The sequence below is a fragment of the Anarrhichthys ocellatus genome, unplaced genomic scaffold (assembly GCF_004355925.1).
Source record: "Anarrhichthys ocellatus isolate YVR2014 unplaced genomic scaffold, GSC_Weel_1.0 scaffold18, whole genome shotgun sequence".
Classification (NCBI taxonomy): domain Eukaryota; kingdom Metazoa; phylum Chordata; class Actinopteri; order Perciformes; family Anarhichadidae; genus Anarrhichthys; species Anarrhichthys ocellatus.
This window is the reverse complement of record NW_022280048.1, coordinates 1,877,918-1,895,074: the sequence shown is the minus strand read 5'-3', so window position 1 is coordinate 1,895,074 and position 17,157 is coordinate 1,877,918. Positions and strand designations below refer to the sequence as shown.

The window sequence follows — 17,157 nt, the reverse complement described above, 5'->3', positions numbered from 1 at the left end:
CTGTATGGCTGTCTATCTGAAGCTGATTAAATAAAGGCAAATTATCTTCTCTATTTCTATAAGCAACTGTTTGAGAACATAACATGTTGGCATTTGCTCAGTGTTATAAGATATTGGGCAGAGTATTGGAAACCATTTATGGAGGAGCTTGTGAAATAAGATGGAGATGCTGCATGTCTACAACATCACAATCCCCTTTGTTCATTGTCAGAGCGTGTTTTTTTCTCTTCTATAGACTATTTGAGCTATTTCATTTTTGTTGTTATGATAAAAAAAAAAAAAAAACAATATTTTAACGATAACCTCACTTGACATCACAGGTCAGTCCTGCTACATAATGACCCTCCTCCCTCCCTTTCTATTTATGGACGTCATCTCTGTCCCAACAGTGACCCCTGGTGTGGAGAAGAGACATTACAGTCCAGCCGACAGAACAACTTTACACCAGCGCCTCATGGTCATACATGTGTGTGTATGCAAGTTTTTTTTAATCTTGGTGGACCCAGCAGATTAACAACTGACCACCTCATGTAGGCTCCACGTTTTGGAAGTTATCAATACGTTATTGGTAACGTCACGTTTGACTGCAAGTAAGGGGCGTGGTAACTTTAGGCAAGCAGCAGTACCTTTGCTCATACAGTTTGTGGTGTTTTGTTTTTTTTGCCCTCCCCTTTTGGCAGTCACATGGTCGGTTTCTGCTCTTCCCGTGACGCTTTTGAACAAATAATATAGGAACGAGGCGTGCCATGGCTGCTGTGTTGTTATTGGGCGGCACATCTTTCACAGCATCCAACTCTCGGGACAGCTCAAGTCCTGTCATGTCCACCGTCCTGCTGCGGTTCTATTTTGACCGTCCATTGCGCATCTGACCCGGGCTATCTTCTACTAAAAGCTGAGATCAGCAGAGAGAGAGAGAGAGAGAGAGAGAGAGAGGCAGACCTCACTCAGTGGGCCACGGAAACAAGTAGGAAGTGGGTGAAACTGTCCCGTGGAGGTTCATCGAGGTAAGTTAGGCTGTCCTCGGTGTTTTTTGGGATGCTGGACATCAAAGGGTGCGTCTGACCGAACACATCCTGGTCGTTGCCGTTTCAATGACACAGGCACACACTGCGCGAGCGCTTCACACCGGGTGCGTTGCTTTATGACCGCCCCAGCCGGCGCGGCCACTTCCTGCCGGAGAGCCTCAAAATGTAAACAACATTTACCCACCATGAAGCTGCTAAATGACGTATTATTCAGCCAATGTTTTCACGAAAGACGTACAGTTTTAATGTCGCAGTTGCTCCACCCTCGCGTATGCGTATGTGACGGAAATGGTGATTTATTTGGGTGACCGACTTGTTTCTGAAGTCGGGTCCGTGGACCCCGAGAGGGCCTCTTTGGGTGGGCTTAGGCGGTCTTGCATGGACGTGAGAGATATGAGCTCAGTGCGCCACTGACAGCATCCTGCAGAGCATGGCCGAGAGGCTAAAGCCCACTTCCAGCATCACCGAGTAGAAGGGAACTAGCAGAGCACTTGATATGGATCAGTACATGACAGTAAACAGTTATCAGTGTGAACTACTTCCCTTTTTAAACTGCTCATATCTCATCTCCCCATCATGGGGTTGAGAGAATGTTTCATAAGATGTATTTTACTATATTTGTGAATGTTGTGCAACTGTAATACAAACAGCCAAATTACTTTTAATCAGCAAGTGGTGGATAGACTAGAGATGCCTAAAGAGTAGCTCACTGGAAACATTTGTTATATTGAGCTGCACCTGTAATTATTTACAAGATTGAATGATCCGTCCATTATTCTCTTGATTAGTCATCGATAAGTCATGGAGCTTGAAATTGCTCGTCCGACCAACAGTCTACAACTCAACACATTGGGGGACAAATAAAAGCAGGACATTGTCAAATCTGAGTGGCTGGAACCAGAGAGTTTTGGGAATTTTTGCTTTAAAAATGATCTGTATGATTAATGGACTAATTGTTTCAGTTCTAAAAGGTAAAATACAGTAAAGTCTTAGGTAGAAAAGAATCAGTAACTGGGTGTAAGACTTATAATAATGAGGAGATCATGTCCCATCATGTTGTGGTCATGTGATTCCTGTATGACTACATAGCTCACAGAGAGCAGTGTTGTTGAGGCCACAGCTTCAGTGCCTCTTTGAGGAAAGAAACATGGGAAAAGTTGAGCGCTGCTGGCATCAGAGAGAGAGAGAGAGAGAGAGAGAGAGAGAGAGAGAGAGAGAGAGACGATCACCTGAACACAGAGGGCATGCTCAGGCTGCTCAGCTGAGATGGCTGCTCTTCTCTTTTGAGCTGCGTGTAAAAACAGACAAGCAGCTGTGAATCAGGTGACTGCAAATACCAACCTGAAGCGTGAGCCGCAGACTCTCTCTGGTGGCGTTTTCGGTGCTCAATGTTTGCAATATTTAGAAAAAAAGTAACAGAACAGGTACTAACATTGTAGTATCAGGCAGGTGTGGCACTAATTGCTTGACTTAAATTAAGAACGGTTTTATTGTCAGCAGCTCAAAAAGCCTCACAACTCTTCAGAGTAAACAATTGGTTTACGTGAGGCCTGCAGCGTTCATGAGGCGGTGCGTGAGCTGTGCTGCTGATCACATGATGATCTTCATTTCTTGGCCAGTGCTGGAAAGGTTAGAAACCTCACTGTGTGTTTGTGGGTGTGACAAAAACAAACGCGCCTTTGTGTTTGCAGCTTGCTGCTACACTTGATTTCAACAATACATCAAGTAAACAAAGGCTGTATACACACATATATAAGTAACGCTGATATTATATGGTGCGTGACGGTTAAACGGTCACACTTTGTCCGTAAAAGACGGGAACTTGTTCAACAAGGACACACATTGGCCTTAACAGTGGACTGTGTGCATCCGGGGCATGCAGTATCCTTTACCCTGCAGGCCTTCTCACAACATGTCTGTCTGTCTGTGTGGGGGGGGACATCTGCTCTTGGGAGACATTTGTCTGTGGAGCTTAATGATGGCATAAGACCATGATCTCCAACTTCAACCCTTTTCCTTTCTACTAAGCATGCAGAGTGCTATACAGCCAGGCAGTTAACAGTTTTTCTCAGAGTAGTGGACAAACAAGCATGTCAGAATTATTGCCTTCCAGCAGTTGATTCAATACTGTATGTATATTTTGACATCCGTCCTCATTCATTTTGTCTTTGACAGACTGATCCCAGGCTCCTCGCACCAACCATGTCGAACGAGCGCTCCCCTCTGATCACCTCAGGGGTGTGCGGTCTGGCTGTGACCGCGGCGGCATGCGGCGTGGAGTTGGACGCCGCCAGTGAATCCGGCCCCAGGACACCGAGCAAAGACCCTCGACATCTGAACACTTTTTTCGGGGTGATGGTGCCGACCATCCTCTCCATGTTCAGCATCGTGCTGTTCCTGAGAACCGGTAAGCGGCGCGCGTGAAGAGATCAGAAGACTAGAAGGCCGCTTTTGGGTTGTAGACAGTGGGAGTTAGCATGAATCCCTTACAACACAACTGAGTCATTGTGCTTCGCAGTAGTGACTAACACTGACATCATCTCTCTCTCTTGCAGGGTTTGTGGTCGGTCACGCGGGGCTGTTGCAGGGTCTTCTGATGGTGGTTGTGGCCTACATCATTACATCTCTCACAATACTGTCCATCTGTGCCATTTCCACCAACGGTGCTATACAAGGGGGTGGAGCCTACTGTATCCTTAGAGACCAAACTGTTGTTGTCCACCGAGTGTTGCTTGATCTTGGCATTTCAGTTGAAACATCGGCCTTAACTAAATGTGACCAGACATGATAAGCCGGTCTCTGGGCCCAGAGTTTGGAGGAAGCATTGGTTTGATGTTCTTCCTGGCCAAAGTGTTTGCGTGTGGAGAGTACGTTCTTGGTCTTGTGGAGGCGATCCTCAATGTATTCGGTTCAGATCCTGGTAAGTCTTTGGTTCATGTTCTGTTTTTTTGTGAACTAAACTACCTCCACCTACTTCTTAGTACACATCCCTTGTTTTCTTCTTGCTCTGCTGTAGAGTCGTCTGTGTCCGAGGGCGTGCGCGTGCTTCCTCAGGGTTACTGGTACACGGTGCTGTACTCCTCAGCGGTCCTCCTGCTGTGTCTGCTCGTGTGTCTGGTGGGCGCCCACATCTACTCCCGCACCGCCTTCATCATCCTGCTGGTGGTCACTGTATCCTTGCTGTCCATCTTCATCAGCTCTGTGGCGGTCAAACCTCTGGATTTTGTCATCGCCCACAAGGGGGCCGACAACCAGACCCTCCGCTACAACGCCAGCTACACGGGCTTCAACGCCACCACTCTGAGGAACAACCTGGGCTGTGAGTGTTGAGGGCTTGATGTTGTTGTCAGAGAGGATATGAAAGTACATTGACTTCTTGTACATTTTTGGGGGCATCTATTCAAGGTCTCGCTATTGTTCCTCATTTTTGTCATTGCAGCTGGTTACTCTTTGGACTACAGCACCAACTCTGTCATGTCTTTTGCCACCGTGTTTGCCGTCCTGTTCACCAGCTGCACCGGGATCATGGCCGGAGCCAACATGTCAGGTTAAAGCTTGTTGTCTCGCATGTATAATCACATTGGTGGAAGGTAACTGGAGTATTTTTGCCATGATGCCACTTTTACCTTTTGATTTATGTGCATGTCGTTATGCGGAACATTGTCAAACGAGAGATTTGCTGAAACGCGTAGCAATTCAGTAAATCTGCGTTGTGCACACAAACATGCACACGCTGACGTTTGCTCTCGCTCCGCATGTCTCCGCAGGGGAGCTGAAGAGCCCGAGTGTTTCCATCCCTAAAGGCACCATCTTGGCCGTCTTTTACACTTTCACGGTCTACGTCCTCCTCTTCATCCTGGTCAGCGCCACATGTGACAGGTCTGAAATGGTTCATAGTGGTGTTGTCTGATATGAATCCTTAAAGAGAGATCAACAATATAAAATCATTTGTTTCTTTTTTCTTTAGGACCCTGTTGATTCAGGATTATGGCTTCCTCCAGAGGATAAACATCTGGCCGCCGTTCGTCACCATCGGGATATTCTGCGCTGCCCTTTCAGCTGCAATGTGCGCTATGATCGGAGCGTCCCGTATCCTCCACGCTCTCGCTCTGGATCACCTCTTTGGTACGGCTTGAGGAGGTTTTTGGCTCATCATATCAGTGCCCTCTTCACTCATTTCCTAACAGACTGTTGTTTTTCCCTCACAGGTTTGCCATTAGCCCCGGCTACAATCACATCAAGCTCCGGCAATCCGTGGGTGGCGGTGCTGTACACCTGGGGTTTGGCACAGGTGAGCGGAGCTTCTGCGGCATGCAGTCTCATATTTTCAGAATAACGACTGGTGACTGAAGCTGTTGTGCGTCTGTGTTTCAGTGCGTAGTGTTTGCAGGCCAGCTCAACGCCGTGGCAGGTTTGGTGACTGTTTTCTACTTGCTTGCCTACGCTGCGGTTGACCTGGCCTGTCTGGCTCTTGAGTGGGCGTCGGCACCAAATTTCAGGTAATAAAAGATCAAATCGCTATAAAAAGAAAAATAAGCAATCAGTCGGCATTGCTATCATATTTTTCATCAGCGTGTAATTGTTTTCAGAATAGTATTACAACAAAAACACCTGCTGTTGAGGTATACATATTAAATACTGCCCGAGAAGGACACGTTTTAGGCTTTCAGTTCTGAAACAGATGTTTCTTATTCATAGTGCCATCATTGAGTTTGGCCATGAATTCTGGCAAATAAAGTAAGAAAATCAATCTAAAATTGCTCAGTGATACAAGAAAAGCTGACAATGTGAGCTAGCTTAAAGGTGTCTTCTTTTAGAGAGTACAGGCTCACAAATACAACAACAATATATATATTTAAAACCCAATCGGCCTCACTTGGATTTATTACCATCATATAATTTACAGGGCAATAAAGCCATATTTATTGTCTTATTGTCTTCTGTTTTTAATGTGACCGGCGGCCTCTATCCTTTGTCTCTGTGTGTTTAACAGGCCGACCTTCCAGCTCTTCTCCTGGCACACCTGCCTGCTGGGCATCCTGAGCTGTTTAGTGATGATGTTCGTCATAAACCCCGTGTACTCCTCGGGCAGTATCGTCCTCCTGTTACTGCTGCTGCTTTTCCTCCACTACAGATCGCCCACCAGCAGCTGGGGCTACATCAGCCAGGCTCTCATTTTCCATCAGGTATCTGGACTCATGCCGAGACAAACACACACACACATGAACAGACGGCGCCACAGAGTGTCAACAATGCCGTCTTCCTGTTGGTTTAGGTGCGTAAGTACCTGTTGATGCTGGATGTGAGGAAGGACCACGTGAAGTTCTGGAGGCCGCAGATGTTGTTAATGGTGGCCAACCCTCGCTCCTCCTGTCAGCTCATCCTGTTTGTCAACCAGCTGAAGAAGGGAGGCCTCTATGTTTTGGGCCACGTGCAGCTGGGAGATCTGGGTAATTCCCTGTGGATGGTCTGTGATTGGCCGTCCACAGCGAACAATATTAAATTAATCTTATCTGTGAGTCATTTTAGAAGCCAGATGAAACTCACCTTTTGGCCTTTTCATGTGTCTGGAAGCCTTTCACTGATGTATTCGATCAACATGGCGTCATGTGATTAGTCTTATCATTCTATCCGAGAGCACATGAACAAGCAGGAAATGTTAGAGCCGGTCGCATATTACTGAGGTTGTGTAACAGATCTGATTGGCTTCCCTGAAGTCACAGGCACCATCCTGGAAGACTACCTCATGGGCTTTCACTTTCCATCTGCTGCTTCTCTTGCATTATTTAATAAGATAAAAAGTTTCCTCTGTTTCATTGTTGCATCAGCGCCTGAGAGTTTACACCAGACGTCCTTACTTTCCAACGGCAGTGTTGGAAAGTAACTAAGTCTATTAATGCAAGCACTGTACTTAAGTTCAAATTTGAGGTACTTGTACTTTACTTGAGTATTTTCCATTTTTTTTTTGTGGAAAGTATTTTATGTTTTTCTTCACTATATTTGTTTGACAGCTACTTTTTAAGATTAAATCGTACCTTTTTAGCATTGGATGGCTTGCAAAGAAGTCCAATTTACCAATAATTTGTTGAAACTTCAGTAAAGAAGAAATAGTCAACCGCTGGAACCACTGGACCAGACCAATTGTATTAGTTTGTATATAAAGTCCATCTGAACCAGCTACAACCATGAAATGCTGCTGATGCACTGATTTACCACTATTGACAATATAATAATGTGATAATAATAATATATCAGGTCCAGGAGACATTTTACTGCAGCACATGTACTATTTATTACTTTAAGTACATTTAGTTGTACTAAAGCTGATAAACTTAAGTTATGTACTTGTACTTTTCGGTTTTAAATGCAGGACTTGTATTTGTTTCGGAGTATTTTTACATTGTGATACTTTTACCTTTTACTTAAGTAAAGGACCTGAGAACTTCATCCACTAATGTAACTGTGTGTTCAGTAGTTTTGAATCTATAAAATGAAGCCCTGTGTTGTATTACTGTTTGTATCTATGTATGAAATACATTTCCTACTAATTCTGCTGTGTTCTAGACTCTCTGCCATCAGACCCGGTTCAGCAGCAGTACAACTTCTGGCTGAGCCTAGTTGATAAACTCGGTGTGAAGGCCTTTGTAGACCTGACGCTGTCCCCATCCGTCAGACAGGGAACGCAGCATCTGCTGCGCATCACAGGCCTTGGTAAGCTCTCTCATCTCTGCCATGCCCGCATTGAGCACAGATTATGATGTTGCTTTATCCGTACTTCTGTTTCTCTCTACAAGGTGGCATGAAGCCCAACACGCTGATTCTGGGTTTCTACGACAGCTGCACTCCCGAGGACTTCTTCCTACAAGATTCCGCGTTCTGTGACTCTTCGATAGGACAAGGGAGTGAGGGCGAATATAATTTTGGGGTCGACTTGCCTTCATTGCAGGCCCATTTCCCACCGGTCCGACATGTTGAGAGCCCGCGCTGGCTGTCGCCTGAGGAGTACGTCGGCATCATTTCTGACGCCATTAAAATGAACAAGAATGTGTGCCTCGCCCGCTATTTCTTCCAGTTGGAGGGAGAGGGCAAAGACAGCAAGGTGGACGGGTCGGAGCGGACAATAGATGTGTGGCCCCTCAACCTGCTCCAGCCGGACAGCCGGGATTACGAGGACGTGTGCAGCCTGTTCCTGCTGCAGATGGCCTGTGTGCTCAACATGTCCCACAAGTGGCGCCATGCAAGAATGAGAATCTTCCTGAACGTGGAGACGGAGTCCAGCGACCAGGGCTGGGTGGTGAACGAGGAGACGTTCCGGGAGCTGCTGAGGAAGCTGAGGATCAGGGCGTCGATAAAGATCGTGCCCTGGGACTCTGTGGTGCAGCACCATGTTCAGCCGAACGGGGAGCCCCCTGCAGAGCCCACGCGAGCTCTGTCCGAGGAGTTCCTGTCCGCAGTGAACTGCATGTTGATGGAGCACAGCTCTCAAGCCGCTGTCCGCTTCCTGTATTTACCTCGACCCACCGCTCAGCGCAGCCAGTCACAGCAGTACTTGGCTCAGGTGGAAGCAGTGACCAATAGTTTGGGGCCAACGCTCCTGATTCACGGGGTCACCCCAGTCACATACACTGATCTGTGAGCATGCGCGGCCGTTTTGTTCACTGGTATTGTGGATGCAGCAAAGTCTTATCTGCATGAGTTTGAACTCTGGTTACATGTATAACTAACACACAAGTTACAGTAGCAACAGTTACAATATGTTCACCTAATTAAGCTCTTTTTGTTGTTTTACTCAAGCTTACAAAAGGATCACGGAGTGCATTTTTAGAATATGCCACTTGAGGTTTTTAAATAGGTTATTTTCCTATTTACATATACTTGAACTGGCTTGGAGATTGAGCAACAAAATGTGGGAATACTAACTTTTGTGGGTGCGGTTTATGTTGATACATCCTCTTGTTTGGATCAGCTTTAAATCTGTCTTTTCACATGAGGCGGAAATAAGAAATCTGTCAAAGACTCAGAAAAAAACAACACAATTTGTTTGGAGCAATACGGGTTGTCTATGACATTTAATATAGAAATTGATATTCATAATTTCAGGGATGAAATTATGAATTTGTGATAGCAATTGACCAAAGTAAAATTTTCGAAATGGTATTGTGTTAAAGCATAACCTACATTATTCTACATCCTCATATTTCTACTGGACCAAGTCATCCAAAGACTTTTTTTGTTTGTTTCTGATTTATGTTTCCCATGCAGTTCTGCAAACACGTCTTCTTTCGCTGTGAAATGTGCGTCTCTAGTCTTCTCAAAGGGAACCGTTTTATACATGTGACCTCAGAATGATGAACAGCATTTGTTGCTGTTGTATGTGTTTACTTGAAAACTACACTTGGATTTTGTGCTTCATGATGCAGACTGTCAAAGTACATCAAAAATGGTTTCATTGATAGTTACTCTAATCCACTACGACCAATGATGAATCAGACCAACTCGAGGCTGAAACCGGAGCAAGTACTCACATTTTTACACAATTAACTTACCCTATTTACAGTACAACATACAGAATACATGTTACCGTTTCTTGTCACGTCTGCTATTATAGTGCATCACTCAAATTAACCTTTTAACATCCATGAAAGGTCCATTTAACAAATAGGAAGTTGCTCAAAAGGCCATTTTGCATGGCCTTTTGGTATGCTCCATCTAAAGTTGTTGTCAATGAAAAAGCCTGAAAGAACTGACTCTTGTATGCTAAAGGTCATTACTGTAGATGTACATATTAAACTGCTGTTTGTCTTAGGTGTAAATATATGCCAAATGTAGTGTGTATCGGTATCAAATGTAATATGGTAAAATCTTCACAAAAAACAAGTATTTAAAAGATTGCTTGAATGCAATACAAACAGATTGTGTGGGTGTATTTTTGTGATATATATATATATATATATATATATATAATTATAATTACTGAGCAGATTCGCTCCATAGATGAATCAAAACTTCATGCAACTGAGAATAAATAAATGGGCAAAATATAACAATTTACATTTTTAGTGTAGTTTATTTACTATAGTAACCATGCTATGATACGACGACACGCATTTTGAGAAATCTGTGCAGTGGTCCTTTGGTGAAGCCTATTTTCATCTGTAAAAGTTAACATGTATGTCAGTAAGAACTTCTGTGCAGACGCAGGCACATGACTACTCCTCCTTTTGACCAAGCCTGTCCTTTTGCTTGCACACGTTAGCATCATGTCGGCTGGCTGTTGCGACGTTTCGCAGCTTTCTCACGAGGAACGGTGACATGCGTAACCAGTCCGGCAGCAGTATCGCGAGAGCCGTGTTCTGCGGAACGATGGGGAAAGAGGAGAGGCGTTAAGATATCGCTGCAGCTGACGGTTTTGTGAGTGATTCGGTCTCTCGTCCCTCTGACCTGGAGCGCGTGGGACAGACAGCCGCTGGTGTAGCTGGAGTGACCCACAGTGTTCAAGGCCTCGCGGGCGAACCCGGAAGCGCTCCTCACAAAGAAGTTGACTGCTATTTGTTTCGTCATGTTGGTGGACACCATGAAGGGGGCCACGCACTAGGGAGAAATGTACTGTGGTTGGACAGGTTGAACTTCCCTTTGCATTCATACACATTAATGACTTTTAAAAGCAATTTGCTGTTTGAGCACTGAGACTGAAAAACAACGAGTCCAGTGCGGAAGTCTCCAAAGCACGGTGTGTCCAAATTGACAGCGCATACAAACGGGGGGATTGAGCAGCACAACTGCAAACTGAGGAGAACAGGTAAGTGCCCAGTGGGACCAAGCCAGTGTAATGACATAATTATTTACAATTATTTTCAAGTGTCAACTCCTCTAAATTCTAGTTGAGTGTCTCATCTGCATTCCTCGTGCTTAATCCTTTGTTTTTGTAACATGTTGAAATAATATCTTGTTTAAAGTAAATACAACTGTATGGGCTAAATGATCATTTTCGTAGCTTAATACATTTCCTCCAGCTTTAGTACATTTGTACTAAAGTACTCCATACTTTACCTGAACAATAATTCCCTTTGACTTGTACTCTGCATGCAGACACTGAGAGAAATATGTTACAAAAATCTGAAATAAAGAAGAAAATCACAAAACAAGCAGAAGAGGGGGTGAAGTGTCATGAAGTTGTACATTAGTGAATATGTAATTGAGTTTGTGTGTTTGGATCAATGTGTACATGTCAATAACATAATGTCTGGATGAGAAATTACCTTTGTGGCACAATAAAGGGACAACAAAGGCTGTGGACGGACTCCCGCTTCAGAGGAGATATTGATAATCAGCCCTGTCCCTCTGGGAAGGAGAGCAAAGACAAACGTCCATAAATTCATCTAATATTCTCTTTACTTCAGATCAACCGGTAACTTCTGCATGTTTGTGACATTACCTTTCAACCATGCCTGGAAGAACCAGTCTGGTCATCTGAGTGAAGAAGATATAAATCATCACCATCTTTTTTTTATGCAGCATCAGCCATTTACAAAAAAATAAAACTTCAGATATAGTGGAAAAGGTGACTACTTAAACACACAGCCATGCAGTAAATACTCGCATAGATATCTTACCTGAGGGACTGAAAGCATGTTGCAGTTGATAATCTGAGTGATTTTCTGGTCAGAATAAACACACACGAGAAACTATGAGTTAGAAATATTAGAGACAAACATGACCTCTAACAGCCTGAGTCAGAAACAATTAATCATCTGTTGTATTGCCTTCAGAAAATGATATTTAGGATGCAAATTCAGATTCAGACAAATGTTACCTGTTCAGCATCTGGTATTTCCAAGAAATAGGCAAAATGATCAGAGTAGGTCATTCCTACATTGTTCACTGTGAGGGTTACAAAGACACAAACTTTGTTAACGTTGTCTTATGTCAATCACTGACTGATTAAACTGAGCGCTACATGTTTGATGTTTTTTCTGGCTGCTGAGAGTTGAAAAAATGTTCATCTTTTGGGGGTCACTGTCACAATCACAGTGTAGGAGGGGCGGGACAAATACCACAAAAGTAGCCTCCTCCTTGAACCGGGTGCCGTGCAACTTCAGCTCTTCACCCAAACAATTTCCAAATTTGTCAATAAGATCACACCATAGAAGCTAATATACATTCAGTAATAAATAATATTTCATTTTAGATATAGTATATACTATTACTGTTACTATCTACACAAGATAAAAGTATAAATTTAGCCAAGCTTCTATATCATTCATTCACGTCCGGCATTTGCAGCAAACCAAACTGCTTGAAAATCGGTTGACAATTCAGCAAGTTATGAGGATTTTAATAGTGAATAGACTTCCTGCCTCCTTGGATATGCATGCATTAGGACAGTGGTTTCCAACCTTTTTTCCTTAAACTAACTACTTACTTTAACTACTGTAAATAATCTTTATCTGCAACAGAAAGACTGTGGTGAAACAGAATAATGTGGCTTTCTAAGTAGCCTACTATTTTTGAGTGAGTAAAATATCTATTTTAAATAATTAAATGTACAGACTTTTGTGTAAAATACCCTGAAAGTATGTTATGATTTTAGTCCAAGTGCACACCCTGTGATCTTTGGCGCCCCCCAGAGCGGGCCTGGATTAGGAGACGTTGCTTCCCTGGACCAATATGGCGGCAGTGATGACTTGCTCCAGTAAACAGCAGCTTTTTCAATGTCAACTTTTCGAGAGTAAATTCCTTGCAATATTTCTCAGTTTCTAAAGCATCTGAATGACTTCCTAGTACTTTTCTTGTGCTCTGTAATTGGTTGTCCTATTACCCAGAATCCCAATCTCCAGTCCCTGTAGTTGTTCAGCAATAGCAGGGTAGATACTTTGGCTGTCTGTGAAGTCCACTTGGATGGTGCGGGTCTTTCGTCCGTACTGATCTTCTGTTGCACATGGACAGACAAATGTGTTTACTGTAATGGGAAAACCATAAACTGTATATAGAAGTGTACGTTGTCACTGTGACGTCGCCCGTTGGTTTGTGGACTACTAATTCTTCAGCTTTGAAGCCTTTCTTTCATCATTTTGGCCGTGGCCATCTTGGTGTTTGGCAGTCACCATCTTGTTTTTTTGCAACCAGAAGTGACACTAGAGAGTGGCGCTAAGTACAACAGAACGATGAATAAGACACATTAGGCAACCAAAAATGCTACAATTAACTTTAAGTAAATAAAGTTTGAATGCAAAACCATTATTAACAACCTGTTGATCACAAGCTACGCCGTAAAGCATGCCCTGTTTTATGGTCTATTTTACTTAATGGGGCCATAATTTACTAAATGAACATCATGCTGTATTGACAAAGACTTGAAACTAGCGATTGAGACCATAACCTCATGTTTACAATGTTTACTGAGGTAATCGGTAAGGTCATTTTCATAGACCTCTATACAATCTGACTTCTTTTTGCAACCAGAAGAGTCGCCCCCTGATGGCCATTAGAAAGAATGCAAGTTTAAGGCGCCTCCTCATGGGCTTCACTTTTCACAACCGGAGGTTGCCGCCTGTGGAGAACAGTAACAGAACAGCAGTTTTATTTTCTCTTCACTCACCTATTTCTTTGGCAATCATTTGAAGCTTATCATCAGATCTGCTTACCAAAACAACATCCAGGCCTCTTTGTGCCAGCTAGGAGGAGACAGACAGGACAGACAGGTTTGTTGGCTCTTTTACCCAACAACAACACTCTGCATTGGTGAGATCTCAAACCCTCGATCCAAAACAACTTAACAAATATCAACCAACTGTCTGGCTCCTAACTGGAAATTTGGACCCCAATATGGAGAGAAATTGTTGTAGTCGGAAGTTGGAGACTCACCTCACGGGCATAAGCTTTGCCAATGCCAGATGTGGCACCAGTGACAACTGCACCAACAAAAAAGCACACACGTTGGAGGAATACATTTTACACTCATTTTAGATTTGACGGAAGTTTACAAGATGTGGATTTGACTACCAAGACGACTCGACATTACCCTGATGTTATGTAAAAATGAAGGTTGAAAATGGAGTATTACACCTGCGTTTATTAAGTAGCTACCTTTCTTTCTTGTAGTCGGTATATTGTTCTAACCTGATGCTTAAATATTACCTCTAGAACTTTGACACAGTAACTACAATCAAGTCGGTTCCTTTACCAAACTCCTCAACCAGCGCTGCAAAAATAGACATATTTTAAAAAAATATTGCACACTATTCTGCATCTCAAACAATCGGCATGGATAAAGCAAAGTTTGCCACATTGAGCTTCAGGTGCAAATGTTGGTTATTAAATCATCCAAGTATAAAGCAGAGCCAAAAGGGAAATAGTGAGGTCAAAGGGGTAAGACTTCCAAAATATGCTCATTGGAGAGGAGATGTAAGAAGAGAAAACACTCTTCTACTGTATGAAGTTAAGATCCTTCTCATGCAGAAAAACAAGACAAGCCCAGTTTCTCTTCGTCTAAAAATTGTGCATACACTCTTCTGATGAAAAAAACGATTTGGGGTCCAAATAGGTTTTTTTCATCAGAAAAGTGTCAGAAGTGGAAACAAACAAATTGCACTAACTTAACAAAGGAATATGGGAAATTGACTTGAAGCTGATGTGTGCCTGTAGAGCATCGAAATGTTTGCAGGAAATGTCCCATCATGTAGGAATGTGAACATCTTATCAAGTCCCCTTATCAAACTGCCTTCTGCTTCTAAAAGCATGAAAGCATGAAAGACAATTCAAAAATAATATAAAGTCGTCCTCTCTCAGCTATCTGACTGTAACAACTCAAGCTTTTGTTTAGCCACAAAAGCGACTTGTAAGAGATCATAACGTAGATTTCCTTTGACGTTACCTGCCCATTGCCCATATGTCTTTAAATCCACATGCCAAAGCTCTGACAAAACAAACTGTCTGAATCCACACCAACATCTCCAGGCCAGCCTCAGCAGGTGGAAAACAACAGTGAATCCCCCAATGATGGTCAGCGCGTCAATAAATGACATTTTTGCAGCAAAGCTCTGGACTGAACAGGATTTCCTTCATAGACAATGTTAAATATATATTAGAGGAAGTGAAAACTTTGTTTACGTACTCCTCCCACACTGCTCCACCCATCCCTACGTGGTGCTGCTGTCAGATACTGGGAGCTTGGCAGACAACAAATAGGCCGAGCCCTGGAGCCCCACGGTGCACCTAAAGCTTTCAAACTCCCTGCAGACTGGACTAAAGGAACTGTTTGGTTTTTTTTAAATCGCCATTCAAAGACGCAAGATCCTTTTCTGACAAAAATGTCTTTCAAGAGCTTAACATCAAAGAGATTGGGGTGCTTTAACAGATGAATATCTGCAGTGAATTAGCCGTCTATCTCTGTTTTATTCAGGTATCAGATGAACCAACAGAGGGTGCTGCCGCTCTCTAACCGGCCACAGCCGGACCAGGATTTGACAGAGAGATGTAGTGATGACCAATGATATACCTGCTCAGTTAAGTTATTGTGCAAATGTAATTCTGCAAATTAGTGTTTGTTTGACATTTTCTTTTATCCATATTTCAGTGTCAAAAAAAAATGACCTGGAACATACTAGTTCTACGGGTGACCATAAACTCAACAACATACAATATGAAGTGCAACGTTAAATTAACCAGTAATCACAACATTAGCGGGAAACCCTCTGAATGTGTGATTCTCCAGAGGGATGTGAAGTCTGTCAGAGTTGAATTGTTTCTGTTTATTAACTTATGACATTCTACTGTATGATAGTATTGTTATTTCTCTAGTGCCTGTTAATAGGATGTATCATACTGTTAATTATTTAATAAAAACAAACAAAACTGTCGACTGATATATTGAAAACCTCAAAACTATTAAATTGTATACAGTAGATTTTCAGTTGAGTATAATCAATCTTTTAAAACTTTTGGAAACTGATACTTTGATTTTATTGTTTCTTAAATGTTTTGGCTTATTCTTCAGGCTTTAATCTTTATAAATGTGTGTTGTGATATTGTGGAGGAAAAACATCCTGAATTTCCTGCAGGCATGTGCGCTGCAGTGAGCAGTCACAGATCTGCAGGGACCAACTCCAGTTATTCAATGATAATAATAATAATACAGATTTTTATAGCACTTGTCAAAGTTCTCAAATACTCTTAACATACTGTAGGATAAAATAAGGAAACACGCTGTAAAATATTTAATACAGATGGGGGGAAATGATAATATAACAGAATAGAATAAAGATGGACTACTTAAAAACATGGTGGGTGTGTTTTGAATGATGACAATGTGGGTGGATTTTTGATGTGGTTTGGTAATGAGTTCCACAGAGAGGGGGCGACGACTTAAAGAGCCCTGTCACCCGAGGTTTGGCACTTGGTCCCAGAAGACCTGCAGGAGGTTGGCATCAGCAGATCTGAGGCATTGGGAGGGGGCGTGCTGGTGGAGGAGGTCGGACACGGAGGGGGAGCCCGGTTGTTGAGTGCCTTGTAGGTGGTGAGTAGAATATTGAAATTCAGAGGACATTGTCCAGGAACAGTGATGGCCTTCCTATTACCGAACACCCATTTTAAAGTTACTACAAGGATCTTTCATTTTGTGTTGATTTAGGCGGCCCCTGTGGACAAAAGCCATAGTGTCTCCATGAGTGCCACAGCTTGGTGTCATAAAGATGCAGCTGGTTCTCCCATGTCTCCCTCCCCTCCAGCAGGCCCAGCAATACAGCCTGGGCCTCCAGCTCCGTGGTGTTGGTGTTGGCTCCTAAGAAGCGGGTGGTGAACATACATGCAGTAATTAGCTTTGTCTGATGTCACAGGGAATCTGACCTGATGACGGCCATGAAGGATATCCAACATCACATCACCATATTGAAATAGCTTCTCACTGATGTTCTTGTTTGCTTATGTAGGTCATATAGTGGCATCAGTATTGCATTGAGTTTTTTTCATAACTAGTTAAAAGTTTGTTGTAGTAATGTAAATTAACACTCTTTTCAGGGAAGGTTCCCTGCTTTCCTACAGCTCTAAACAGATGATTGCTGGGAACACTGAGTGATGTCGCTGTGGGAGGCGGCCAATTGAATTCACCCGATCAGTTACGTGGGGTCACGGAGGA

The 17,157-nt window shown here is 43.1% G+C and overlaps 2 protein-coding genes across 3 annotated transcripts; one reads left to right on the top strand and one right to left on the bottom strand.

The window, feature by feature from the left end:
- Positions 1-666: 666 nt before the first annotated feature.
- slc12a9 (solute carrier family 12 member 9) lies at positions 667-9,543 on the top strand. Its single transcript, XM_031857520.1, has 14 exons — positions 667-1,004; positions 3,201-3,432; positions 3,581-3,715; positions 3,808-3,945; positions 4,042-4,344; positions 4,465-4,572; positions 4,793-4,904; positions 4,993-5,150; positions 5,234-5,316; positions 5,400-5,524; positions 6,019-6,211; positions 6,301-6,475; positions 7,590-7,736; positions 7,820-9,543. The coding sequence occupies exons 2-14, from the start codon at positions 3,228-3,230 to the stop codon at positions 8,659-8,661; spliced, it is 2,724 nt and encodes a 907-aa protein (XP_031713380.1). The 5' UTR covers positions 667-1,004; positions 3,201-3,227; the 3' UTR covers positions 8,662-9,543.
- A 487-nt stretch (positions 9,544-10,030) lies between these two features.
- Positions 10,031-15,074, bottom strand: hsd20b2 (hydroxysteroid (20-beta) dehydrogenase 2). Of its 2 annotated transcripts, XM_031856869.1 has the most exons (11): positions 14,899-15,074; positions 13,890-13,936; positions 13,624-13,699; positions 12,844-12,954; positions 11,839-11,906; positions 11,639-11,683; positions 11,461-11,495; positions 11,285-11,366; positions 11,076-11,141; positions 10,467-10,616; positions 10,031-10,378 (listed from the first exon to the last, which is right to left on the bottom strand). In XM_031856869.1, exons 1-11 carry the CDS (start codon positions 15,047-15,049, stop codon positions 10,235-10,237), a joined length of 975 nt encoding a protein of 324 aa, XP_031712729.1. In that variant the 5' UTR covers positions 15,050-15,074; the 3' UTR covers positions 10,031-10,234. The 2 variants fall into 2 exon arrangements, with proteins under 2 accessions (XP_031712729.1, XP_031712730.1); XM_031856870.1 differs by lacking the exon at positions 13,890-13,936 and having other exon boundaries at positions 10,032-10,378; positions 14,899-14,995.
- Between the last annotated feature and the right edge of the window lie 2,083 nt (positions 15,075-17,157).